Source organism: Ovis aries, chromosome 20 (genome assembly GCF_016772045.2).
Source record: "Ovis aries strain OAR_USU_Benz2616 breed Rambouillet chromosome 20, ARS-UI_Ramb_v3.0, whole genome shotgun sequence".
NCBI lineage: Eukaryota > Metazoa > Chordata > Mammalia > Artiodactyla > Bovidae > Ovis > Ovis aries.
In genome coordinates, this window is record NC_056073.1 from 11,288,999 (window position 1) to 11,316,809 (window position 27,811).

Below are 27,811 nucleotides of genomic sequence, written 5' to 3' on the forward strand. Positions count from 1 at the left end.
CAATTATGATGGCTCATGAAATTAAAAGACGCTTACTCCTTGGAAGAAAAGTTATGACCAACCTAGATAGCATATTCAAAAGCAGAGACATTACTTTGCCGACTAAGGTCCGTCTAGTCAAGGCTATGGTTTTTCCAGTAGTCATGTATGGATGTGAGAGTTGGACTGTGAAGAAGGCTGAGCGCCGAAGAATTGATGCTTTTGAACTGTGGTGTTGGAGAAGACTCTTGAGAGTCCCTTGGACTACAAGGAGGTCAACCCTGGGATTTCTTTGGAAGGAATGATGCTAAAGCTGAAACTCCAGTACTTTGGCCACCTCATGAGAAGAGTTGACTCATTGGAGAACACTTTGATGCTGGGAGGGATTGGGGGCAGGAGGAGAAGGGGATGACCGAGAATGAGATGGCTGGATGGCATCACTGACTTGATGGACACGACTGAGTGAACTCCGGGAGTTGGTGATGGACAGGGAGGCCTGGCGTACTGCGATTCATGAGGTCGCAAAGAGTCGGACACGACTGAGTGACTGAACTGAACTGAACTGATGATGGCTCAGAGGTTAAAGCATCTGCCTGCAATGTGGGAGACCTGGGTTCGATACCTGGGTTGGGAAGATCCCCTGGAGAAGGAAATGGCGACCCACTCCAGTATTCTTGCCGGGACAATCCCATGGACAGAGGAGCCTGGTAGGCTGCAGTCCATGGGGTCGCAAAAAGTGGGACACGACTGAGCGACTTCACTTTGACTTTCACTATGCCTATGTGATAAAGCCTTCATAAAAAATCCTTACCAAAGAGGATCAGAGAAATTCTAGTTGAACACATCCATGTGCTGGTAGAGTGGTGCTCCCCAACTTCGCAGGAACAGAAATTGCTCCATTCAGCTCCCTTCCTTCCAGACTTCCATTTATCTACCTCTTTATCTGGCTGTTACTTTATAATAAACCAGTAAAGGTAAGTAAGTATTTCCTTGAGTTCTGTTTTCTTGAGTTTCTGATATAGCAAATTTTCAAACCTGAGGAAGAGGTGGGTTATGGGAACCCCCGATTGGTAGCTAGTTATTCAGAAGTAAAGATGGTATCCTGAGACGTGTGACTGGCATCTGAAATGGACATGTGGAAATGAGCCCTGAATCCTTGAGGTCTGCACTAATTCCAGGTAGTTAGTGTCAGAACTGAACTGCAGGACACCCAGTTGGTGTTTGGAGAGTTAAGAGAAATGGTTGGTGTGGGAAAAAACCCACACACATCTGGTGTCAGAAGTAAAGCTGTGAGAAGAGCAGAAGAAACAAGAGTTGTTTTCTGGTAGGTTTCTCTTGAAGTTTTTGCTGACATCTGCTACTGTGAACTCCCCTACAGGGGGCCTAGTCTCTGGTCAAAGCTGTGAAAGAAAAAAGGAAAACAATTTTGAGACATCCAATACAGATAGCTCCTCCAAGCTCCCTAATGTGCCTGCTTGTTTACTTTGCAGAGTTCTCAGGTAGTTGTATTTTGTCCAGAATATTTAGTTGTAACTGTTGGCAGAGAGACGACAGTGGGCTTATTCCATCTTGTCCAGAACCAAAAAACCTTCCAACCTGTAGTGGAAAAAAAAAAAAAAAAACCCGACAACACATTTTACGTTAAGACCCATATAGATAATACACAAATACGAGCAACATTTCACAAACAGCACCTGCCCTCACTGTTTGTGACAGCCTCTGACCTGTTCTATTGTATTCCATTTTTCCAAAATAGTGGTCAAGAGTCTTTGTTGTTCCGTCACCTGGTCCGGTCCAACTCTTTGAAACCCCATGGACTGCAGCACACCAGGCCTCCCTGTCTCTCACCATCTTCCGAAGTTTGCCCAAGTTCATGTCCGTTCATGTGATGCCATCCAGCCATCTCATCCTCTGATGCCCTTTTCTCCTTCTGCCCTCAATCCTTCCCAGCCTCAGGGACTTTTCCAGTGAGTCAGCTGTTCGCATCAGATGACCAAATTACTGGAGCTTCAGCATCAGTCCTTCCAGTGAGTATCCAGGGTTGATTTCCCTCAAGATTGACTGGTTTGATCTTGCTGTCCAAGGGACAGGAGTCTTCTCCAGCACCACAGTTCAAAGGCATGAATTCTTTGGCGCTCTGCCTTCTTTGAGGTCCAGCTCTCACAACCACACATGACCACTGGGAAGACCATCGCCTTGACTGTGTGGATCTTTGTTGGCAGAGTAATGTCTTTACTTTTCAACACTCTGCCTAGGTTTGTCATAGCTTTCCTGCCAAGAAGCAATCGTCTTCTGATTTCATGGCTGCAGTCACCATCCACAGTGATTTTAGAACCCAAGAAGAGGAAATCTGTCACTACATCCATCTTTTCCCCCTCTACTTGCCATGAAGTAATGGGGCTGGATGCCATGATCTTTAGTTAATACTTAGTTTTAAAAGATTCATCACTGAGTGTTAACCTGTTTGAAAAACACAACTCCAAATATTATGGAAATAGAGAAGTCTGCTACTAGCTGTAATAAATGTAACCACATTTCAATAAGTCCTGAATAATAAATACTAGAGCTAGTAGTGCAATAAATTTATGAGTCCAAAAACATGTGATGAAAATTGCATTATTACCTTGGTTTGTAGAACTCAAGCTTCTGCAAATGATGAACAGCCCCACTCTTGCCCGTTTTCCCCAACCCTGGACAAAGGTGCACTAAGTTACGAGTCTTTGTGATTTTTGTAGTCCCAGCGTAGCCAACTTACAGTGATCTGATTCAACTGTAAGTCACCCCAGGCCTGATTTTATATTAGATGCTTGATACCATGTATTACTTCCAAAAATAAACAGTCTGAAGCCAACTCTGCAATGAGAGGAAAACAAGGCAGTAATTATTGATACCTGATTCTCACTGCCTTCTTTCCTTCTCTCTTGCCTACCTCCTCACTCCCCTTTAATAGAATCAGATGGGTAATAAATATTTGAACCAGGTTGTAGATGTTTAAGAAACAGCCAGGGCCCCAACAAAAAAGGAAGAAGTTCATTTCCTACAGTACTAATTTCAAGTACCTCCAAATCATCCACCCTAATTACTGATTACAGATAACTGCAGAATATAATAAATTCAATGACTCCTGAGTACTTCCAAAATATAATAAACTTGATTAAAGGTTTCAGAAATATAACTCTATACTTGAAACCCCATGTTTACATAAAATAGCACTTAATAAACAAGCCATCCAAAGCAGATGGTCCCTTTCCCCTCGCCTACTTCAGGTTTTCTAAAAAGTTTCCTTTCAAAAATAAAAGACATCTTTCCTTGATTCTTTCAGCACTGAATCTTCCATTTTGGAGATGGGCAGAGAAGAGATAATGGGAGGATAAATGAATAAGAAAAAAGTAGAATGAAAGAGAATGTAGAGCTGTCAGCCCCACCTCTCCACCCCTGCCCCCCTACCCCCAGAGACAAAGGCTGGATCACCCCATCTGGGGCCTTATCTCTCCAACAGTCACTCACCCTGAACTCCTCCAAGTCTAGGAGACCCAGCTGTGCATTCACTGTTCACCCCATCCCCAAGGTGACTAAATGTAGCAGTCTATTGAAAAACTGACCTGTGATCTCAAGGTTCCGTTCAGTTCAGTCGCTCAGTCATGTCCGACTCTTTGTGACCCCATGAATCGCAGCACGCCAGGCCTCCCTGTCCATCACCAACTCCTGGAGTTCACTCAGATTCACGTCCATCGAGTCTGTGATGCCACCCAGCCATCTCATCCTCTGTCATCCCCTTCTCCTGCCTCCAATCCCTCCAAGCATCAGAGTCTTTTCCAATGAGCCAACACTTCGCATGAGGTGGCCAGAGTACTGGAGTTTCAGCTTTAGCATCATTCCTTCCAAAGAAATCCCAGGGTTGATCTCCTTCAGAATGGACTGGTTGGATCTCCTTGCAGTCCAAGGGACTCTCAAGAGTCTTCTCCAACACCACACTTCAAAAGCATCAATTCTTCGGTGCTCAGCCTTCTTCACAGTCCAACTCTCACATCCATACATGACCACTGGAAAAACCATAGCCTTGACTAGACGGACCTTAGTCTGCAAAGTAATGTCTCTGCTTTTGAATATGCTGTCAAGGTTGGTCATAACTTTTCTTCCAAGGAGTAAGCGTCTTTTAATTTCATGGCTGCAGTCACCATCTGCAGTGATTTTGGAGCCCAGAAAAATAAAATCTGACACTGTTTCCACTGTTTCTCCATCTATTTCCCATGGAGTGATGGGACCAGATGCCATGATTTTCATTTTCTGAATGTTGAGCTTTAAGCCAACTTTCTCACTCTCCTCTTTTATTTCATCAAGAGGCTTAATAGTTCTTCTTCACTTTCCGCCATACGGGTGGTGTCATCTGCATATCTGAGGTTATTGATATTTCTCCCGGCAATCTTGATTCCAGCTTGTGCTTCTTCCAGTCCAGCGTTTCTCATGATGTACTCTGCATAGAAGTTAAATAAGCAGGGTGACAATATACAGCCTTGATGTACTCCTTTTCCGAAAATTGGGAACCAGTCTGTTGTTCCATGTCCAGTTCTAACTGTTGCTTCCTGACCTGCATACATTTTTCTTAAGAGGCAGGTGAGGTGGTCTGGTATTCCCATCTCTTTCAGAATTTTCCACAGTTTATTGTGATCCACACAGTCAAAGGCTTTGGCATAGACAATAAAGCAGAAATAGATGTTTTTTCTGGAACTCTCTTGCTTTTCCATGATCCAGCGGATGTTGTCAATTTGATCTCTGGTTCCTCTGCCTTTCTAAAGCCAGCTTAAACATCAGGAAGTTCACAGTTCATGTATTGCTGAAGCCTGGCTTGGAGAATTTTGAGCATTACTTTACTAGCATGTGAGATGAGTGCAATTGTGTGGTAGTTTGAGCATTCTTTGGCATTGCCTTTCTTTGGAATTGGAATGAAAACACCTTTTCCAGTCCTGTGGCCACTGCTGAGTTTTCCAAATTTGCTGGCATATTGAGTGCAGCACTTTCACAGCATTATCTTTCAGGATTTGAAATAGCTCTACTGGAATTCCATCACCTCCACTGCTTTGTTCGTAGTGATGCTTTCTAAGGCCCACTTGACTTCACATTCCAGGATGTCTGGCTCTAGATGAGTGATCACACCATCGTGATTATCTGGGTCGTGAAGATCCTTTTTGTACAGTTCTTCTGTGTATTCTTGCTATCTCTTCTTAATACCTTTTGCTTCTGTTAGGTCCACACCATTTCTGTCCTTTATCAAGCCCATCTTTGCATGAAATGTTCCCTTGGTATCTCTAATTTTCTTGAAGAGATCTCTAGTCTTTCCCATTCTGTTGTTTTCCTCGATTTCTTTGCATTGATCGCTGAAGAAGGCTTTCTTATCTCTTCTTGCTATTCTTTGGAACTCTGCATTCAGATGCTTATATCTTTCATTTTCTCCTTTGCTTTTCACCTATCTTCTTTTCACAGCTCTTTGTAAGGCCTCCCCAGACAGCCATTTTGCTTTTTTGCATTTCTTTTCCATGGGGATCGTCTTGATCCCTGTCTCCTGTACAATGTCATGAACCTCATTCCGTAGTTCATCAGGCACTCTATCTATCAGATCTAGGCCCTTAAATCTATTTCTCACTTCTACTGTATAATCATAAGGGATTTGATTTAGGTCATACCTGACTGATCTAGCCGTTTTCCCTGTTTTCTTCAATTTGAGTCTGAATTTGGTAATAAGGAGTTCATGATCTGAGCCACAGTCAGCTCCCGGTCTTGTTTTTTGCTGACTGTATAGAGCTTCTCCAACTTTTGCTGCAGAGAATATAATCAATCTGATTTCGGTGTTGACCATCTGGTGATGTCCATGTGTAGAGTCTTCTCTTGTGTTGTTGGAAGAGGGTGTTTGCTATGACCAGTGCATTTTCTTGGCAAAACTCTATTAGTCTTTGCCCTGCCTCATTCTGCATTCCAAGGCCAAATTTGCCTGTTACTCCAGGTGTTTCTTGACTTCCTACTTTTGCATTCCAGTCCCCTATAATGAAAAGGACATCTTTTTGGGGTGTTAGTTATAAAAGGTCTTGTAGGTCTTCATAGAACTGTTCAACTTCAGCTTCTTCAGCGTTACTGGTTGGAGCGTAGACTTGGATAACTGTGATATTGAATGGTTTGCCTTGGAGATGAACAGAGATCATTCTGTCATTTTTGAGATTGCATCCAAGTAATGCATTTCGGACTCTTCTGTTGACCATGATGGCTACTCCATTTATTCTAAGGGATTCCTGCCCGCAGTAGTAGATATAATGGTCATCTGAGTTAAATTCACCCATTCCAGTCCATTTTAGTTCACTGATTCCTAGAATGTCGACGTTCACTCTTGCCATCTCCTGTTTGACCACTTCCAATTTGCCTTGATTCATGGACCTGACATTCCAGGTTCCTATGCAATATTGCTCTTTACAGCATCGGACCTTGCTTCTATTACCAGTCACACCCACAGTTGGGTATTATTTTTGCTTTCCCTCCATCCCTTCATTCTTTCTGGAGTTATTTCTCCACTGACCTCCAGCAGTATACTGGGCACCTACTGACCTGGGGAGTTCCTCTTTCAGTATCTTATCATTTTGCCTTTTCATTCTGTCCATTCTTTTATACCACCTCTATTCCAGGGAGGTGTCCAGACTCTTTGTGACCCTATGGACTGTATTCTTGTCCATGGGATTTTCCAGGCAAGAGTACTGGAGTGTTCATTGGAAGGACTGATGTTGAAGCTGAAACTCCAATACTTTGGCCAAATACCTTGATGCTGGACAAGATTGAAGGCAGGAGAAGAAGGGGTTGACAGAGGATGAGATGGTTGGATGGCATCACTGACTCAATGAAAATGAGTTTGAGCAAGCTCCGGGGGTTGGTGAGGGACAGGGAAGCCTGTTGTGCTGCAGTCCAGTGAACTAACTGAACTGATTGACTGACCATGACGTCTGGGGCCTCAGCAGAATGACTCAAAGACTGGCATCCTCTAGGCGGTACCTTCAATCCTGTGGCTGGCATATTAGTTGGGACCTTAGCCTATTGGCCAGAACACGTACATGTGGCCTTATCAGATGACCTCTCCACTTCCTCACGGTTGACTGGATTCTAAGAGCATCCCAAAAAGCCAGGTGGAAGCTGTATCACCTTTGATGGCGTAGCATTACTTCTGCTGGAGTCACATACCAACCAGATTCAAGGGAAGGAAATAGAGATGCCATCTTGCAATGTGAGGAATGTCAAGGTCACATTGTGAAAGTGCAGGGCATGGGTGAGCTTGTCCCAATCATCTTGGAAAACAATCTGCTGCATTTTTCTCCATATTTCTCCCCTCCTTTTCCTGTTCTTCTTCTTGCTCTGTGCTTCCTCTTGTCATTTTCCTTTCCCACTCCCCAAACCTCTCCTTTGCCGACTCTAACACTCAATTAGCATTAACTGGGTGTATGTAATGAGACAGGTGTTAGGTCCACAGATATAGATAAGACCCTACTTCCTTATCTGCATCCTGCTCCCTTGCTCTCTCCATTTCTCCCTCTTGGGATGAGTATAAGGCAAAATTGCTTACCCTTACCACTATTGACATTTTGGACTAGATAATTCTTATTGTGGGGACTATCTTGTGATTTGTAGGGTGTTTTGATTCCTGGGTCAGGAAGATCTGCTGGAGAAGAGATAGGCTACCCACTCCAGTATTCTGGAGCTTCCCCCAGGGCTCAGCTGGTAAAGAACCACCTGCAATATGAAAGACCTTGGGTCAATCCCTGGGTTGGGAAGATCCCCTGGAGAAGGGAATGGCTACCCACTCCAGTATTCTGGCCTGGAGAATTCCATGGACTGTAGTCCACGGGGTCACAAAGAGTCAGACACAAAGAGTCACTTTCACTTCACAGGAGAAGTGGACTTAATAAATTCCTCAAATCTTAGAAGACAGTAACTCCAAAGTGTTTTTATCATGCACTCTTAGCATCAGAACAAAGTCTGAGCATACAGACTTTGAGAAGTCTGACATATGAATATTTACTTATTCATGTAAAGTCTACACATATTCCCTATGTTCTTTTATGTAAGTAAAAAGTATTCACAAAAGTGGACATTTAAAATATTTATTTATTTTTGGCTGTGCTGAGTCTTTGTTGCCGTATGTGCAAGCTTTCTCTAGTTGGGGCAAGAGGGAGCTACTCTTGGTTATGGTGCATAAGCTTCTTATTGCTGTGGCTTCTCTTTTTGCGGAGCACAGGCCCTAGGTGCACCAGCTTCAGTAGTTGAGGCTCACTGGCTAGAATGTGGGCTCAGAGGTTGTAACACAGGGGTTTACTTGCCCCATGACTATGGGATCTTCCCAGCCCAGGGATACAACCTATGTCCCCTGCATTGGTAGGCGGATTCTTAACCACTGGACCACCAGGAAATCCCCAAACTGGACAATTTTAAAAGAACATGATAAAATCCTAATTAGATATCCTGATATATTCTTTTCACAAGCAAATGGGCCCGTCTTGTGCGCCCGCTGAGATATGGACATCCCACCTTAGAGATTGCTGCTGGACTGTAATGAATACAGCTTTGGGGCTAGATAGATCCAATCTCACAGTCCTGGCTTCAGTCCCCTGTGCTGCCATTTATTAGTAGAGTTTCACTCATTGATTCAATAAAAATGCCAGGAATGCAATGGAAAACAAGACATAACCCCTCAAGAAGCCCATGGTAATGAGATCGTGGGCAACCCAGGAGCCCCAGGTTCCTCACAGGTAAATGGATGCAGGATAAATGAGAATCAAGGAAGATAATATACAAAAATCATGTAATAGGTACTCAAAAGTGTACCTACTGATTCATTGCAAGGCTATCTGTGATGGCAAAAGAACTGAAAAGAACCCAACTATCTATCAGGAAGGGACTGGTTCAGTAAACAGTGGTATATCAGCACAGTGGAGGAACACACATCTGCGAAGGGGAAGGAGGACTATATGCATACACTGCTATGGAGTGATGGCCGTGATATATTGTTAAATAAGACAAGTAAGGTGCAGGAGTGGGAGAAGGTTGAATGTGTAAAGCAAGGGGGATCTTTTTAGGGTGATGAAACTATTCTCTGTGATGCTATGCATGACACTAGACATTGCCAAAACCTGTAGAACTTTGCATTGAAAAGAGTGAACCTTTGAATATATATAAATTAAAAAAATCATTTAGGCACTCAGAGATTTCAGATAGAATGCTGCTGCTGCTGCTAAATCACTTCAGTTGTGTCCGACTCTGTGCAACCCCATAGACGGCAGCCCACCAGGCTCCCCTGTCCCTGGGGTTCTCCAGGCAAGAACAGTGGAGTGGGTTGCCATTTCCTTCTCCAATGCATGAAAGTGAAAAGTGAAAGTGAAGTTGCTCAGTCGTGTCCGACTCTGTGCGACCCCATAGACGGCAGCCCACCAGGCTCCTCCGTCCATGGGATTTTTCAGGCAAGAGTCCTGGAGTGGGGTGCTATTGCCTTCTCCGTCAGATAGAATGCAGATGGTGGCAAAAGAATCTAACTGTATGAAACAGCCTCTCTGAAGTGGGTGGGGAAAAGGGTGCTGACCTAAGTAACTTTGGAAATGAGTTAAGTCTTTAAGACTAAAGGCAAAAGACCTGCATGTGAGTTGTATAGTGTAACTGATAAAGTTGTTTTCCATGGGTGTATGGGTTAACAATTTTGAAACCACTGTACATGTATACTGGAACTGATGATTAAGGAAATGGATGGCACATGGTGGGAGCCAGGCTTCTCACTTTTGGAGTAGTGGAAGGTCACAGGTAAGCAAGAATGATCCAGCAGTAATGCATTAGCATTGTAAGACATCAATATGCACGTGTTTAACTCACAGATGGAGATATACATGTATGTTTATATGCATGTTATGTATATACATTTGTTATTACATAGACACACAGCATACATGCTTGCATTCATACATATTCATTGATATATGGATATAAGTGAAAGTGGCTCAATCGTGTCTGACTCTTTGCAACCCCATGGACTATACAGTCCATGGACTTCTCCAGGCCAGAATACTGGAGTGGGTAGCTTTTCCCTTCTCCAGGGGATCTTCCCAACCCATGGATTGTACCCAGGTCTCTCACATTGCAGGCAGATTCTTTACCAGCTGAGCTACAAGGAAAGCCCAAGAATACTGGAGTAGGTAGCCCATCCCTTCTCCAGGGGATATTCCCGACCCAGGAATCAAACCAGGGTCTCCTGCATTGCAGGCAGATTCTTTACCAACTGAGCTATCAGGGAAGCCCATATGGATATAAAAGGGTTAGTATTCACAGGTATGGCTTCCCAGGACATATACTCATTGCTCTGCCAGTTGAGAGAACCTAGAAGCAAGAACATCCTAGTAGCAATGAGCATACCTGGAGCCTAGGTCCTGGTTTCTAACACCATTTTCCAATAAAAGGAACCAGCGCTCCTTGGGGAAATGGCTCATACTAGGTTGAGAGCATCTTACACTAGGAAGTCAAGTGCTCAGTAAAACACAATAATGGAAATATGCCAAAGGAACAATGTAGCCAATAGAAAGAGCTCTCAACAGCCAAAGTGGGAACAGTTTGAATAACAAAGTGGTATTGGATTATAGCACAAAGTATAAGATAAGTATTCATGAGTTCATACTGATGTCAAAAATTACTTGATAAATAAGTGGGGGAGAAGAGACAAATTTCTCTTGCAAAAGAATTCCAAGTAATGTATGTGGATACCATGCCCTTAAGGAAGTGGAGCGTAACTCTCAACGCATGTGTGGGTTTTGCAATGATTTCCTTCCAAAGAACATGGGTATAGAAAAGAAGGGCAAGAGTAACTTCACAGTAGAGAAACGTGACAAACAGCACCTCAGCCAGATGATCAAGATTAACATCTATAGTAATAATTCACGTTGATAGCATGTACCCTTAATGTGCTATGAGAACGGCAATTTATCCCTGTGGTCGTCCCCCCCAAAACCTATTACCCCAGTCTAATCATGAGAAAAATATCAGCCAAGTCCCAGGTGAGAAATAGCCTACAAAATACCTAGCTAATATTCCTCGAAACTGTCAAATTCATCAAAAACAGGGAAAGTCCAAGAAACTGTCACAGCCAAGAAGAGCCTTTAACTAAATGTCAGGCTGGCCTTCAGGTGCACTTGCTGCTCCTGGGACAGAACACTAAGGTGAGAGGGGGGAACAGACACTCATCCAAAGCTTAGGGAGGCACCTCCATGAGTGCAGGTGCAGCTCCCACCAATTTTCCTGACTCACAGGCACACAGACAAAATGTTCCAGGCTGGGACTGCAACCTAGTTAGGAAACTAGTTTCTGGAAATAGACCTGAACTGGCAGCCTCCACCACTGTGTAATTTGTTACTCTGGAAAGATTATTAAGCCTCTCTGTGCCTCTTTTCTCATCATTCCTAAAGTAGAAATTATAACAGGATAAAGTGCATAGGGTGCTTGGCCTAGTACTTGACACTTAGCTCTCAATAAATATTATTGTTGTTGTTCAGTCCCCCAGCCCTGTCTGACACTTTGTGACCCCATGGACTGCAGCACACCAGGCCTCCCTGTCCCTCACCATCTCCTGAAGTTTGCCCAAGTTCATGTCCATTGCATCAATGATACCATTTAGGCATCTCATCCTGTGATGCCGTCTTCAGTCTTCTTCTCAATCTTTCCCAGCATCCGGGGCTTTCCCAATGAGTCGGCTGTTTGCATCAGATGACCAAAATACTGGAGCTTCAGCTTCAGCATCAGTCAGTCCTTTCAACAAGTATTCAGGCCTGATTTCCCTCAGGATTGACTGGTTTGATCTCCTTGCTGTCCAAGAGACTCTCAAAAGCCTTCTCCAGCACCACAGTTTGAAAGCATCAAATCTTTGGCATTCTGCTTTCTTTATGGTCCAGTTCTCACAACTGTATGTGACCACTGGGAAGACCATAGCCTTGACTATACAGACTTCTGTCAGCAGAGTAATGTGTCTGCTTTTCAACACACTGTCTAGGTTTGTCATAGCCTTCCTGCCAAGAAGCAGTTGTCTTCTGATTTCATGGCTACATGCAGTGATTTTAGAATGCAAGAAGAGGAAATCTGTCATTACTTCCAACTTTTCCCCCTCTATTTGCCATGAAGTAATGGGGCCGGATGCCATGATCTTCATTTTTTTAATATTTAGTTGTAAGCCAGCTCTTTCACTCTCCTCCACCATCAAGAGGCTCCTTAGTTCCTCTTCACTTTCTCTCATTAGAGTGGTATCATCCACATATCTGAGGTTGTTGATGTTTCTCCTGCCTGTCTTGATTCCAGCTTCTAACTCATCCAGCCCAGCATTTCTCATGATGTGCTCAGTGTACAGATTAAACAAACAGGGTGACAGCAGACAGCCCTGTTGTACTCCTTTCTCAATCTTGAACCAGTCAGTTGTTCCATATAGGGTTCTAACTGTTGCTTCTTGACCCATATACAGGTTTCTCAGGAGACATGTAACATGGTCGGGTATCCCCATCTCTTTAAGAGCTTTCCACAGTTTATTATGATCCACACAGTCAAAGACTTTAACATAGTTGATGAGACAGAGGTAGATGTTTTTCTGGAATTCCCTAGCTTTCTCTATGATCCAGCGTATGTTGGTAATTTGATCTCTAGTCCCTTCACTGCCTTGTCATGGTGAAGGGGCTTGCCATAACTCAATGAACCTATGAGCCATGCTGTGCAGGGCTACCCAAGATGGACGGGTCACAGCGGAGAGTTCTGACAAAAAATGATTCACTGGAGGAGAGAAAGGCAAACCACCCCAGTATACTTGCCATGAGAATCTCATGAACTGTATAAAAGGCCAATAAATGTTAGCCATTTACTATCTTATTTTGTATGATTCATTATTTAGTATACATTTTCTGCCAACAGAATTTAAGAAAATTGTTAACCACATACTGAAAAATTAAAAGACAAAAGGGGACATTGAGTAATTAACAGATGTAGTTACTATAGGGAGCAGTTACCACACTATACTGGAGAATCAAAGGAAACAGTCTAAAGTTGTTTGTTTTTTAATTAATAGCTTTGTTGAGGATAATTCACACACCATAAAATTCATCCATTGGTGGGTAAAGAAGATGTGGTATATATATACAATGGAATATTCAGTTCAGTTCAGTTCAGTCATTCAGTTGTGTCCAATTCTGTGACCCCATGAATCGAAGCTCGCAAGGCCTCCCTGTCCATCACCAACTCCCGGAGTTCACTCAAACTCATGTCCATCGAGTCGGTGATGCCATCCAGCCATCTCATCCTCTGTCGTCCCCTTTTCCTCTTGCCCCCAATCCCTCCCAGCATCAGAGTCTTTTCCAATGAGTCAACTCTTTGCATGAGGTGGCCAAACAGCATCATTCCTTCCAATGAACACCCAGGACTGATCTCCTTTAGAATGGACTGGTTGGATCTCCTTGCAGTCCAAGGGACTCTCAGGAGTCTTCTCCAACACCACAGTTCAAAAGCATCAATTCTTCGGCGCTCAGCTTTCTTCACAGTCCAACTCTCACATCCATACATGACCACTGGAAAAACCAGAGCCTTGACTAGACGGACCTTTGTTGGCAAAGTAATGTCTCCGCTTTTGAAGATGCTCTCTAGGTTGGTCATAACTTTTCTTCCAAGGAGTAAGCATCTTTTAATTTCATGGCTGCAGTCACCATCTGCAGTGATTTTGGAGCCCCCAAAAATAAAGTCTGACACTGTTTCCACTGTTTCCCCATCTATTTCCCATGAAGTGATGGGACCAGATGCCATGATCTTCATTTTCTAAATGTTGAGCTTTAAGCCAACTTTTTCACTCTCCTCTTTCACTTTCATCAAGAGACTCTTTAGTTCCTCTTCACCTTCTGCCGTAAGGGTGGTGTCATCTGCATATCTGAGGTTATTGATATTTCTCCTGGCAATCTATTACTAAGGCATAAAAAGAATGACATAATAGCATTTGCAGCAACATAACTAGAGATTATCATATTAAGAGAAGTCAGAAAGAGAAAGACAAATACCATATGATATCACTTTTATTGGAATCTAAAAAAAACACACAAATGTTTACAAAACAGAAACAGACTCATAGACTTAGAAAACAAATTTATGGTTACCAAAGGGGAAGGGTAGGGAGAGAGAGAAATTAGAAGTTTGAGATGTGCAACTGCAGACTAATATATATAGAATAAATCACATGGTCCTACTGTATAGCACAGGAATCTATATTCAGCATCCTGTAATAAATCATAATGGGAAAGAATATATATGTATAACGGAGTCACTTTGCTGTGTAGCAGAAATTAACACAATACTGTAAATCAAATATATGTCAATAAAATTTTTAAAAATCCATCAGAAATGCATGCTTCAAGGATTTTGCAGTAAATTTTTACTCATCACTACAATCCAGTTTCATTTTCACTTATGTACTTATTTTTAATTGAAATATAATTGATGTACGATATTATGTTCCAGTGTATACCACAATCCAGTTTTAGAACAATTCTATCACCTCTGAAAATTCTCTCAAGTCCATTTGCATTCAGCCCCCTGGCTTCCACACTTAGCAGCAGGTAACTGCTTTCTGCCTGGATAGATTTGCCTAATAAGGTGTATAAGTTTTTTAAATACTTTTTTTGTGGGGGGGGGCGGGGAGGGGGAGAGTGGCGGGGGAAGGGTGAGTCACCCGGCTACACTTGCAGGATTTTTTTTTTTTTTTTTTTGCAGATCTTAATTCCCCAACGTCTAGTCAAGGCTATGGTTTTTCCAGTGGTCATATATGCATGCGAGATTTGGACTGTGAAGAAAGCTGAGCGCCGAAGAATTGATGCTTTTGAACTGTGGTGCTGGGGAAGACTCCTGAAAGTCCCTTGGACTGCAAGGAGATCCAACCAGTCCATTCTAAAGGAGATCAGTCCTGGGTGTTCATTAGAAGGAATGATGCTAAAGCTGAAACTCCAGTACTTTGGCCACCTCATGCGAAGAGTTGACTCATTGGAAAAGACTCTGATGCTGGGAGGGATTGGGGGCAGGAGGAAAAGGGGACGACAGACGATGAGATGGCTGGATGGCATCACAGACTCGATGGACGTAAGTTTGCGGGAACTCCGGAATTGGTGATAGACAGGGAGGCCTGGCAAGCTGCGATTCATGGGGTCGCCAAGAGTCGGACACGACTGAGCGACTGAACTGAACTGAACTGAATTCCCCAACAAGGGACTAAATTGAGGTACCCTGTCAGTGAAAGCGAGGAGTCCTAACCAATAGGCTGCCAAGGTATTCCTTTCTTTTTTAATATTTTTTTTCCAGTCTAAGTTTTAAAAAAATAGTTAAAGGAGATGGTGCAAAAGAGGTGCTATTTAAAGCAACTTTAATAGATTTAAAACATCACAAGTTAAAAGTTGTTTAATAGTAGGTCATAATTTTAAACAACTTAGAAAGCGTTATAAAGCAAAATCTTTAAAAAAGGAGGAAAAGTGAGAAGAGACTCCAGTTTGGGGAGGCTAAGACTGGGGTAAGAGTTCTACAAAGGGTGGGCAAGGTGTGACAGGAGCATTAGAGTGCCTGGGGCGGGGGCGGGGGGCAAATGCCGCACCTTGGGCTAGACCACCCTCACCTGGCCTAGACCACCTCACCTGGCCTAGACCACCTCACCTGGCCTAGACCACCTCACCTGGGCCATCGGCCGCCAAGCGCCCTCCTCTCGCGCAGGCGCAGTGACTCCCGCTTGCTGGCCGGGGCGGGCTGGGGGCGGAGCCCAAGCGAACATTCACATCGATCGTGAGTCCGTAGCGACTGCTTCTGTCTGTGGTGTAGGTATGGCGCCCGCGAGGAAGCCGAGAGGCGGCGGGAACCCACGTCAGGGTCCGGCCTTGTGCTGACTGCGACCTTGGTCCGAGTGGACTATGGGGGATCCCGGCTCCCTGGTCACGGAAGGCCGCGCGGGTGAACGGAGCTGGTGCTTGCGGCGAATAGGGATGAACGCCGAGTGGCTGCTGCTGGAGGATGGCAACGAGGTGAGGGGGAGGGGTCTTCTTGAGGCGAGGGAAGGGGGTTGGAGGAGGCCGGGGTCCCAGGGCCGCCTTGTGTCCGGGCGGGAGGGATGAACCGGAAGGAGTAGGTGGGAGAAGTAGAGGAGAGCGGTGAGGGGTGGGTCCTGGAGCAGGGAACGGAGAAAGGCGCCTGGTGCGAGCGGTTTGGGGGCGGCGGCGGGGGGGCGGTCTCAGGTGGGAGGTGTCTCAGGTGAGAGGTGTCCGGGGGAAGTAGGGCCGTGCGGGAGAAAAGATGGCCCCTTGGACGGCGCCCTAGGCCCGAGGGCCGAGCTGGGCCAGGTGTCTGGGTTGCGGGAAGGAGCCTGGTCGAGGGGCAGAGCGAGAGGTGAGCGTAGAGGCTGTGAGGACTGCTGGGGTTTCTAGGGGAAAGGAGGCGACTGAGTCTCACGGAGCGCGACGGCGCCCGCTCGGGTGGCAGAACTGGGAGGCGGAGCTGCCCGGACTTCCGAGAGTCACGGAGCTGCCCGGGGTCTGAGGGGGAAGCTCGGAGGACTGCTGAGAGAGGAAAGTTTCTCAAGTTTATTTTGAAAACGATTGCGAGTTTGGGGTAGTGTCCCTTAAAATACCCAGGCTTTAACTTAAAAGTGCCTTTTTCTTTATCAGTTCGTGAGAATTGGCGCTTTGATGTGGGCCACAATTCTGTGAGTCTCAGTACTGCCCATTGGCACCTTCTGGGTTGGGGTAGGGCTTCAGAAATATGAGAATTCTCTCCCTAGGCCGTTTATGACGTTCTCTGATGCTGTCATAAATGCAAAACAAAAACACTTGAGAGGTGAGGCACGGTTTCAGTTGGGGGCGGCTAGGACTGGGGTCGGAGAAGGCAATGGCACCCCACTCCAGTATTCTTGCTTGGAAAATCCCATGGATGGAGGAGCCTGGTGGGCTGCAGTCCATGGGATCGCGAAGTCGGACACGACTGAGCAACTTCACTTTCACTTTTCACTCTCATGCACTGGAGAAGGAAATGGCAACCCACTCCGGTATTCTTGCCTGGAGAATCCCAGGGACAGAAGAGCCTGGTAGGCTGCCATCTCTGGGGTCGCACAGAGTCGGACACGACTGAAGTGACTTAGCAGCAGCAGCAGGACTGGGGTGGTGGTTTTACAGAGGATGATGGAAGAGAGGGAAGAGAGAATGCAGTCTACTTGGAAAGGATGGCTAGATCAGGGACCATTTTGGGGGTGACTGGGAACCGTTTTGGTTTTGGAAACAGTTGTGTGAAGGGCAAAGAGGTCTTTAGGTAATTTTGTATGTTTAATTAAATTTTTCCTATAAGTTAGGTAATCTCGGTTCAGTCTCTTGGGTATTTATTGAGTACTTACATTGTTTGGTGTAGTAGGAGAGGGATAAAGAATGAGTTCTACTCTCAAAGAGTTCACTGCTTGAATGGGAAAAGGAGGATTTTATACAATGAAGCAATTTGAGAACATCCATGCAGAGGCTAATCAAGTGCCAAGCTGTGGTTTATTTAGTATTAAGGAAAAGAAGGCAGCACGGTTGTCTGAGAAGGCTTTACAAATAGATGAGAAAAGGAGAGAATCAAAAGGCAAGGGAGAAAGGGAAACAAACACCCAACTGAAGGTAGAGTTCCAGAGAATAGCAAGGAGAGATAAGAAAGCCTTCTTAAGTGATCAGTGCAAAGAAATAGAGTAAAACAATAGAATCGGAAAGACTAGAGATCTCCTCAGAAAATTGGAAATGTCAAGGGGAACATTTCATGCATGGATGGGCACGATAAAGGACAGAAACAGTAAGGACCTAACAGAAGAGATTAAGAAGAGGTGGCAAGAATACACAGAAGAACTATACAAAAAAGGTCTTTATGACCCAGATAACCGCAACAGTGTGGTCACTAACCTAAAGCCAGACATCCTGGAGTGTGAAGTCAAGTGGCCATTAGGAGCATTACTACAAACAAAGCCAGTAGAGGTGACAGAGTTCCAGCTGAGCTATTTCAAATCCTAAGAGATGATGTTGTAAAAGTGCTGCCCTCAATATATTAGCAAATTTGGAAAAGTCAGCAGCCACCACAGGACTGGAAAAAGTTAGTCTTCATTCCAGTCCCAAAGGACAGTGCCAGAGAATGTTTAAACTACTGTACAGTTGCACTCATTTCACATGCTAGCAAGGTAATGCTTAAAATCCTTCAGCCTTACATGAACTGAGAACTTCCAGATGTACCAGGTAAATTTAGAAAAGGCAGAGGAACAAGAGATCAAATTTCCAGCATCCGTTGGATCACAGAGAAAACAAGGGAATTCCAGAAAAACATCTACTTCTGATTCACTGACTATACTAAAGCCTTTGACTGTGTGGATCTGTGGGAAATTCTTAAAGAGATGGAAATACCAGACCACCTTACCTGTCTCTTGAGAATCCTGTGTACAGGTCAAAAAGCAACAGAACCTGATGTGAAACAACAGACTGATTCAAAATTGGGAAAGTAGTACATCAAGGCTGTATATCATCACCTTGTTTATTTAACTTATATGCAGAGGGCATCATGCAAAATGCTGGGCTGGATGAATCATAAGCTAGAATCAAGTTTGCTAGGAGAATTAACCTCAGATATGCAGATGATACCACTCTAATGGCACAAAGTGAAGAACTAAAGAGCCTCTTGATGAAAGTGAAGAGGAGAGTGAAAAAACTGGCTTAAAACTCAGCATTCAAAAAACTAAGATCGTGGCGCCCAGTCCCATCACTTCATGGCAAGTAGATGGAGATAAAGTGGAAACAGTAACACATTTTAGTTTCTTGGGCTCCAAAATCACTGTGGATTGTGACTGCAATCGTGAAATTGAAAGACGCTTGCTCCTTGGAAAGAAAGCTGTGACAAACCGAGACAACGTATTTAAAAGCAGGGACATCACTTTGCCAGAAAAGTCCATATAGTTAAAGCTATGGTTTTCCCAGTAGTCATGTACAGATGTGAGAGTTGGATCATAAAGTAGTCTGAGTGCCATAGTATTGATGCTTTCAAATTGTGGTGCTGGAGAAGACTCTTGCTGCTGCTGCTGCTAAGTTGCTTCAGTCGTGTCCGACTCTGTGCGACCTCAGACGGCAGCCCACCAGGCTCCGCTGTCGCTGGGATTCTCCAGGCAAGAACACTGGAGTGGGTTGCCTTTTCCTTCTCCAATGCGTGAAAGTGAAAAGTGAAAGTGAAGTCTCGAGTCATGTCTGACTCTTAGCGATCCCATGGACTGCAGCCTACCAGGCTCCTCTGTCCATGGGATTTTCCAGGCAAGAGTACTGGAGTGGGTTGCCATTGCCTTCTCCGAGAAGACTCTTGAGAGTCCCTTAGACTGCAAGATCAAACCAGTAAATCCTAAAGGAAATCAACCCTGAGTATTCATTAGAAGGACTGATGCTGAAGCTCCAATACTTTGACCACCTGATGCAAAAGAACTGACTCCTTAGAAAAGACCTTGATGCTGGGAAAGATTGAGAGCAGGAGGAGGAGCAACAGAGGGTGAGATGGTTGGATAGCATTACTGACTCAATCGATATGAGTTTGAGCAAATTCCAGAAGATACTGAAGGACAGGGAAGCCTGGCACACTGTAGTTCATGGGGCCTCAAAGAGTCAGACATGATTTAGCGACTGAACAACAACATCCTAAGAACAGTCAGAGGAGGGATTAAAGTTCAGCCTTAAATGTTGCTAGATTTGGTGATTATAAAGGATTACTTGTATGCTGTGAATTGAAGAACACTTGGAATATACCTGTGCCCCCAGATCTCTATCTCTTTCCGTGTTATCAGTGCCTAAAAGTCCACATTAGGCCGCCTTTCTTTCAGTTTGAGAGCATTGACCTTCCCTGCATGGCCCTTTCCAAAAGCATATACTTTGGGGAAGGTTTTTTTTTTTTTTAATAATTCATTTATTTATTTGATCTTAGTTATGGCATGCAGGATCTTCACTGCATCATGCAGGATCTTTCATTGTGGCATGTGGGCTCAGTAGTTATGGTGTGCAGGCTTTGTTGCTCCACAGCATGTGGGATCTTAGTTCCCCTACCAGGGATCGAACCCACATCCCCTGCATTGCAAGGCAGATTCTTAATCACTGGACCACCAGGGAAGTCTCTCCACTTTGGGGGAAGTTTAACAAATTAGTATTAACGATACTAATACCTGCATAATAATAACTATACCTTATTTTCTATAGGGCCAAACTTTCACATACATCACTTAATGCAAGCCCTGCACATGTACCACACCCACACACAACCCTATAAGGAATTTAATAGTCATGTTAATTTATTCTTTAAGATTCAGTTGCCGTGGGAACTTATCTGACCGTCCAGTGGTTAACACTCTGCCCTTCAAGTGCATGGGGCACGGGTTCCATCCCTGGTTGGGAAACTAAGATTCCACATGCTGCACAGCCCACCCAACTCTCCCCACCCCCATAAAAAAAAAAAAAAAGAAAAAAAAAATTTCAGTTGTGATGTATTAATTCATTACTTCTGAATAGCTTGGTAGCACTGAGAGTCTTGGGGAGGGTGCAGGGGGAAAGAGTTAAAACCTCTTCAGCAAGGGCAAGGGGACTATAGAGTGCTTCTATACATATTTTAAACTACTGGATAACTTTTTGTGAGGTTACCTCTAATGGGGCTCTCCTCATAGGCCTGGCTCTCTGTAGTGTTAGATCTTAGGAAATGGTTCATACACAGCATGCATTGTATGAGCAGAGCTTGAGTCAAAGCCAAGACATGGTGTCTCGCTAATTGTAACAGTTCCCAGACCATAGCACAGGATGGTGCACACAAGATTTTAGGAGGTATACTGATACCATTTAGTTACAACAGCAGAGTAAGGTCAGTTTCTTGCCTTCCCAGTTCCCCCAAAGTCTCAGCTGTAATAATGAAAATTCCTCTCATTTCACTGAAGGAAATACTGTAGCGAATTGTCTGCTTGAATGGGTGTCTTTAAATTTCTTAAACCAATCCAGAGAGCTTGGTAGAAAAACAGATAGATTTATTGCAAATTAGCTAGTTCCCAGGCCCTATAAATATCTGTGCCTTTGGGGAAAACCATAGTATCTTCATTTTTCTGTTTTTCGTCTCTTGTATTTGGTTTTCACGAAGCTCTTTGCCCTAGTGGAAGTCACTTAGTCATGTCCAACTCTTTGTGACCCCATGAAATTCTCCAGGCCAGAATACTGGAGTGGTAGCCATTCCCTTCTTCAGGGGATCTTCCCAACCCAGAGATTGAACCCAGGTTTCCCACATTACAGGCAAATTCTTTATCAGCTGAGCCACCAGGGAAGCCCTAAGAGGGTTGTTAAAAGGGAAAGGATCATCCAAGAGGAGTTGATGGTCATTTGGGATACAGTAGGAGTCATGCCTGGGCTTCTCCGGTGGCTCAGTGTTATCTGCCTGCAACGCAGGAGTCGCAGGAAATGCTGGTTTGATCCCTGGGTCAGGGAGATCCCCTGGAGAAGGGCATGGCAACCCATGCCAGTATTCTTACTGGAGAATCCCAAGGACAGAGGAGCCTGGTAGGCTACAGCCCATAGGGTTGCAGAGTCGGACATGACTGAAGCAACTAAGCATACACGCACGCAGGGGTCATGCCTAGGAGGAAAGCATTAGTAAAAGGACAGGGTAAGGACAGGATTAACTTGTAGACTAATACTGTCAGTAAGTGAAGAGGCTGGCACAACTTTGTAAATGGAAACAACCCATAGCCATTAGTTGATAGTTTGTTGGCATTCAGTTCCCTTGGGAAATTTAGTTTTATGTTATGAATCATGATGGATATTCAGATAAGGTCATGCAGACTCTAACCATGGTGTAGATGAATTATCAGTATATCAGGGTATATTCTAGGACCAGATAGTGAAGGGAAAGACAAAAAAGTGTTTCCTTCCTTTCCTGGATTCAGAGTTCATAGGCAATTTCAGAAAAAGCACTCATTATTCCCTTTTTTGTATTATTTTCTCCAGGCTACCCATAATGGCAGTCTGTCTCCCCTCAAATATTAAAGTGGACTATTGAATACTTTCTTGCTAGAAATAAAGCTACCTAAATGGAAATTCTTAGTGAATATGGATGACAGATAAATCCTTAACGTTCCATTTTTAAAGGATATGTGTGTTCAGAGGAACTTCTATAATTAATTTCCGGCAAACTATCAAAGCATTGAGAAGCTTCAGACTCAGGATTTTGGTTGAGGTAATCACTACATTTTAAAGGCAAACAAGTCAGATTTGTAAGGTTCCTGGCTGCTGCTCCGTGGTTTCCAGTGGTAATAACCCATTTTCCAACTTCTGACCTAAAAAACACCCATCTCCTGGAATCCAGGAGGACTCATAAGCAAGATCTCTTTATTCTTCCATTTATTCACAAATATTTACTGAGCAGAAAGAGGCTCTAAGGAGTACAGAAATACTGTGGTACACAAGATGGCTAAGGTCCCTGATCATGAAATTTAAATTCTAAATATAAATTTAGAAAAATAAATAAAAGTAGACAAAAAAACAAGCTTAGACAACAAGTCTAAACAAGCAAGTTAATTTTGGATTGCGGTAAGCACATGCTACTAATGTGAAGGCATGCAATGGCGAGGGAAGGAGCAGGCAGCAACTTTAGATCAGGTAATCAGGGTTAGGCCTCTGAGCTGAAACTTGAAAGATGGGAAGGAGCCCATGCAGATGTTTGAAAGAAGACTGTTCTAATCTGAGGAGACAGGTGAAAATACCCTCAGGTAGAAGTCAGTGTTTCTAACCATGATGTGAGATAAACTGAAGAGATAGAGGGAGTTAGGACATTGAGAGCCTTAGAGACTATGGAAGGAAGTTTGGATTATTAGAGAATTTTAAGAAAGGGGAAGACCTGGTTTAAGGTTTTTATATTACTACTCTAGCCACTGTGTAAAGAATGGGGGCTAGCACAGGAGCAAAAACGGCGTAACTAGAGGAAGCAGTGTGGTTTGGATTAAGATAGTGGCCGCTGATAGAAGTGAATAGATTTAGGGCATATTTGAATTCCAGCCAGTAGATTTTGCTGATGATTTGAATGTGGATCCGGATGAGGGACATGGACGGCTCCTGGGTTTGAGGCTAAGCAGTGGGTTGGGTGGTAGTGTGAGTTACTGAGATGAGAGTTTGTGGGGAGGAAAAGATTGGGGCAAAGAGCTGTGGTGGTTTTTGAGGGACTGAGGACAGGCATGATTTTGAAAGAATTTCAAAAGGAATAAAAGGGGCAGCTTTTAGAAAACCATAGACTATTTGGCTTAATATTCACAGGTAAGGTTGGGGTTATAGATCATTAAAGAGGTGACTTGTGTACCAAGAAGAAAAAGCAAATCCTGCGATCTGGATTCCAGAAGAATCTAATTTCCTTCCTTCACAGGGTTATTATGAACTCGACTGGTTTGTCATAAAAATATGTTAGATGTGAACTGGGACTTCATTGCAACCTGTCCTTATGGATAAAATGGGAAATAAGGACTTTTTCATCTTTTGGTTGAACTATAACTGTTGAAAGTGAAGTTGCTCTATCTTGTCTGACTCTTTGCAACTCCATGGACTGTAGCCTACCCGGCTTCTCCATCCATGGGGTTTTCCAGGTAAGAGTACTGGAGTGGGTTGCCATTTCCTTCTCCAGAGGATCTTCCCCACTCAGGGATCGAACCCAGGTCTCCTGCCCTGCAGGCAGACGCTTTATCCTCTTGAGCCACCAGGGAAGGCTCAGCTGGTAAAGAATCCACCTGCAATGCCAGAGACCTGGGTTCGATCCCTTGGTCGGGAAGATTCCCTGCAGAAGGGAATGGCTACCCACGCCAGTATTCTGGCCTGGAGAATTCCATGGACTGTATAGTCCATGGGGTCACAAAGAGTCAGACACGACTGAGCAACTTTTATTTCATAACCGTTGAAGGTGATCGCTGAGTTGTGTGGTAGAATGTTTACTAGGCTGTCCTGAGAGCTTTGCCTTTGGTTGCAGCTTATTTTAATCTTTTTATCTGTGTCTTGAATGAAGGTACAGAGGGCATCATATCAATTTGGTGGGTGACTCAAAGCTGGAAGAGATACTGAGTATGTCTGATGGCAGATGAAAAATTTAGAAAGGTCTTGACAAGCTCATGATAGGCTGAACTAACAAGATGAAATTTAATAGGAATCAATTGGTCCTGCACTGGAATCCAACTAGTCAAATATAGGATAGAAGAGACATGATTTAGCATAAAAATTCTTAGGGGAGGGTTCAGTTCAGACACTCAGTCATGTCCAACTCTTTTTGACCCCATGGACTGTAGCACGCCAGGCTTCCCTGTCCAACTCCTTGCTCAAACTGTGGTCCATGAAGTCAGTGATGCCATCCAACCATCTCATCCTCTGTTGTCCCCTTCTCCTCCTGCCTTCAATCTTTTCCAGCATCAAGGTCTTTTCCAATGAGTCTGTTCTTCAAATCAGGTGGCCAAAGTATTGGAGTTTCAGCTTCAGCATCAGTGCTTCCATGAATATTTCCTAAAGGACTGATTTCCTTGAGGATTGACTGGTTTGGTCTTGCAGTTCAAGGGACTCTTGAGTCTTCTCCAGTACCACAGTTCAAAAGCATCAGTTCTTTGGTGCTCAGCTTACTTTCCTTATTTCTTTCAGGGGAAGATTAGACCAAGAAATCGAATTATTCCTAAGCCTGAGGATACATTGACAGTGCGATATATCTACCATGAAAGCCAATGCATTCTGTGCTCCAGTGATAATATCTAGGACTGGGAAAGTGATACTTGCATCAGCTGTGTAGTAAAAATTAGGTTTATTTTTCTTGATGTGGCATCTAGGAATAAAAATAAACCAGGGGTTTCTTCACAGACCCATAGGATGGCAGAAAGACTCAAACCTATGCCGTGGAGGTACATTGAAGTAATTGGAAACACAGGGGCAAGAAAAGGGAAGATTCGATAGATACTTCATAGCTGCCGTGTGAAAAGGGGGGATTGGAGATTTTTCTGGTGGTGCCCAGAGCAGAGCCTGGGCCAAAGAATGGAATTTATAGGAAGAAAGAGGCCAAGTTAGAGCCATTAAAAAACTGGAGAGACTGTCTTATATAGAAGCTATAGTTCTTGGCAGTGTTTAAGACTAGTTGATGGGGGTGTGTAGAAAGGAATCCTCCATCCTATGAGTGGCCTTTCAGAATCCAAAGATTTAACTTCAGGACCAGGGACCAGGTTTGATCACTCAAGAGCTTTTGTACAGCAGAGTTTTATTAAAGTGAAAAGGGACAGGAAAGCTTCTGATGTAGACCTCAGAGGGGGATGGAGAACGCCCTTTCCTGAGTGTTAACAAGCGAGTTATATACTTTTTAACTAGTTATTACAATAAATCAAAAGAATGTCTCAAGGTTGTAAAGATCTTACTAGACCTACTCCCATAATTTACATTTTAAGATAACAGGATTAGCCAGAAGGTTTTCAGGAAGGAGAAACTGTCCTCAAGCAGGATACGTTGTTGTTATATAATCCTTAGTACAGAGTTTAAACTGAGTTGTTGTGTAATCATCAGTTCTGGGCTTAAAGGAAAAAATGTTTTATGTGACTAAGACTAAGGAATGTAAAGGGAAAAAAAAAGTTTGTCCTTTCCTCCTCCTTGAGAACCCTAGACCCCTGTCTCTGCTTCAAGAGCCCCAGATCCCTTTCTCCTCCTTGGGGACCCCGACTTCTGATCAGCCTGCCTAGGAATTGACTCTCATTTGGCTCCCATGGTAAAGCGTCTGCCTGCAATGGGGGAGACTCGGGTTCAATTCCTGGGTCGGGAATGTCCCCTGGAGAAGGAAATGGCAATCCACTCCAGCACTCTTGCCTGGAAAATCCCATGGACAGAGGAGCCTGACAGGATACAGTCTGTGGGGTCGCAAAGAGTCGAACACGACTAAGCGACTTCACTTTCACTTTCACCAACCTTAATACTCTGGCTGCTGCTGCTGCTGCTGCTGCTGCTGCTGCTAAGTCGCTTCAGTTGTGTCCGACTCTGTGCGACCCCAGACGGCAGCCCACCAGGCTCCCCTGTCCCTGGGATTCTCCAGGCAAGAATACTGGAGTGGCTTGCCATGTCCTTCTCCAATGCATGAAAGTGAAAAGTGAAAGTGAAGTCACTCAGTCATGTCCGGCTCTTAGCAACCCCATGGACTGCAGCCCACCAGGCTCGTCTGTCCATGGGATTCTCCAGGCAAGAGTACTGGAGTGGGGTGCATTGCCTTCTCCGACTCCATGGCTAACTCTGTTCAACTATCTCATCACAGCTTTTTGCCTTTTTCTACTCAGTGGCTCCAGTGGCAAATGAAGGAGGAGATGGCCAATGACCTATTTGTGTTTCGTGGGAGTCTGGTTTCATAAGTCAAGACTTGTGAATACTGCTGGTTGACGAGATGGTAAAGGACCTCCTTTTCCAGTGCAGTGGCTGATTGTGTCTCTTACTTGTTATTATCTTCCTAGGTGACTGTAGGGCGAGGATTTGGTGTTACATACCAGTTGGTATCAAAAATCTGCCCTCTGATGATTTCCCGAAACCACTGTATTTTGAAGCAGAATGCTGAGGGCCAGTGGACAATTATGGACAACAAGGTACAGTAATCCACAGAAGCCTAGTTACTTTTATTGGATTTTTAAAAATTTTTATTTATTTTTAACTGGAGGATAATTGCTTTACAGTATTGTGTTGGTTTCTGCCATTTATCAATGTGAATCAATCATAGGTATATGTATATCCCCTCCCTCTTGAATCTCCCTCCTGCCTGTTTATTTTTAGGTTAGCGTTTTTTTCCTCTCCAAAGGTAATACATGGTACAAAATTAAAAGATTAAAAAATATATCTTATACCATAGCTACTTACTTGTCTTGCCCAGAGATGACTACTTCTCTGTGCTGCCAGAGGTTAGATTATGCCAAAATAAGTTACTTTGTAAGGAACATCTGGGCTTCCCTGGTGGCTCAATGGTAAAGAATCCACCTGCCAATGCAGGAGATGAGGGTTCAATCCCTGGGTCAGGAAAATCCCCTGGCGAAGGAAATGGCAACCCATTCCAGTATTCTTGCCTGGGACATCCCACGGACTGAGGAGCCTGGGGGCTGCAATCCATGTGGTCACAAAAGAATGCAGCATGACGTAGCAACTGAACAGCAAAGGAACACCTGGGTTGGGGCAATAGGTCCTCCTGTTCCAGAAACTAGACTAAGTTACCAGGGAATTTTTTCTCTTGTGAGGCAAAGGTCCAGAGACCTTGGGAATCTGATGAAGATTCGAGGGTTCACCTGTGATTCAGGGCATGGGGAACAGGAGGAGCTGAGCTGACTACACTTGCTCCTTCTCTTTCCCCCTCCTTCCCATCAGGCAAACCCCTTCCCTCACTTTTAACATGTTTCGTGTATTAGTGCCCTAAGGAAGATTTCCTTAATTTTTCTTTTTTTCGCCTGAAACAAATTTGAAAACCACAAATACTAAGGAAGTTGAAATAATGTATAGACCCAGCAATTAGGAAGTACCTAAAGTGCATATGTGAAATTTGTACCTAAAGTGCAAGTACAGTGAAAATATAGATTGTGAAGTGAGAGAAATTCTACTATAACCAGTTAAGGATTAGGAAGTGTGAAATGTCTTTTGACACCACTTGGCACTGCTCTGGAAGGATTTTAAAGATACCTGTTAGAAGGAAGGGTATTAAGATGATTCTGAGACCAATTCCAACAGGTGTGGGGGAGTTCCCTCCCCAC

The 27,811-nt window shown here is 44.0% G+C and overlaps 1 protein-coding gene across 11 annotated transcripts in view; it reads left to right on the plus strand.

The window, feature by feature from the left end:
- The first annotated feature begins 15,839 nt into the window (after positions 1-15,839).
- The window catches only part of RNF8 (ring finger protein 8), a 36,479-nt gene continuing 24,507 nt past the window's right edge, over positions 15,840-27,811 (plus strand). For 7 of the 11 annotated variants that reach the window (XR_003586178.3, XR_006057363.2, XM_060403151.1 and 4 more), the window contains exons 1-2: positions 15,840-16,058; positions 26,537-26,665. Coding sequence is in view for 9 of the 11 variants with exons in the window: in XM_060403151.1 (XP_060259134.1) it covers positions 15,948-16,058; positions 26,537-26,665 (240 nt within the window). In the remaining 2 variants the exon portion in view is untranslated. Of the gene's footprint in view, positions 16,059-16,151; positions 16,420-26,536; positions 26,666-27,811 lie in introns of those variants that run through there. The other 4 variants (XM_060403155.1, XM_060403157.1, XM_060403158.1 and 1 more) reach the window with 2 other exon arrangements.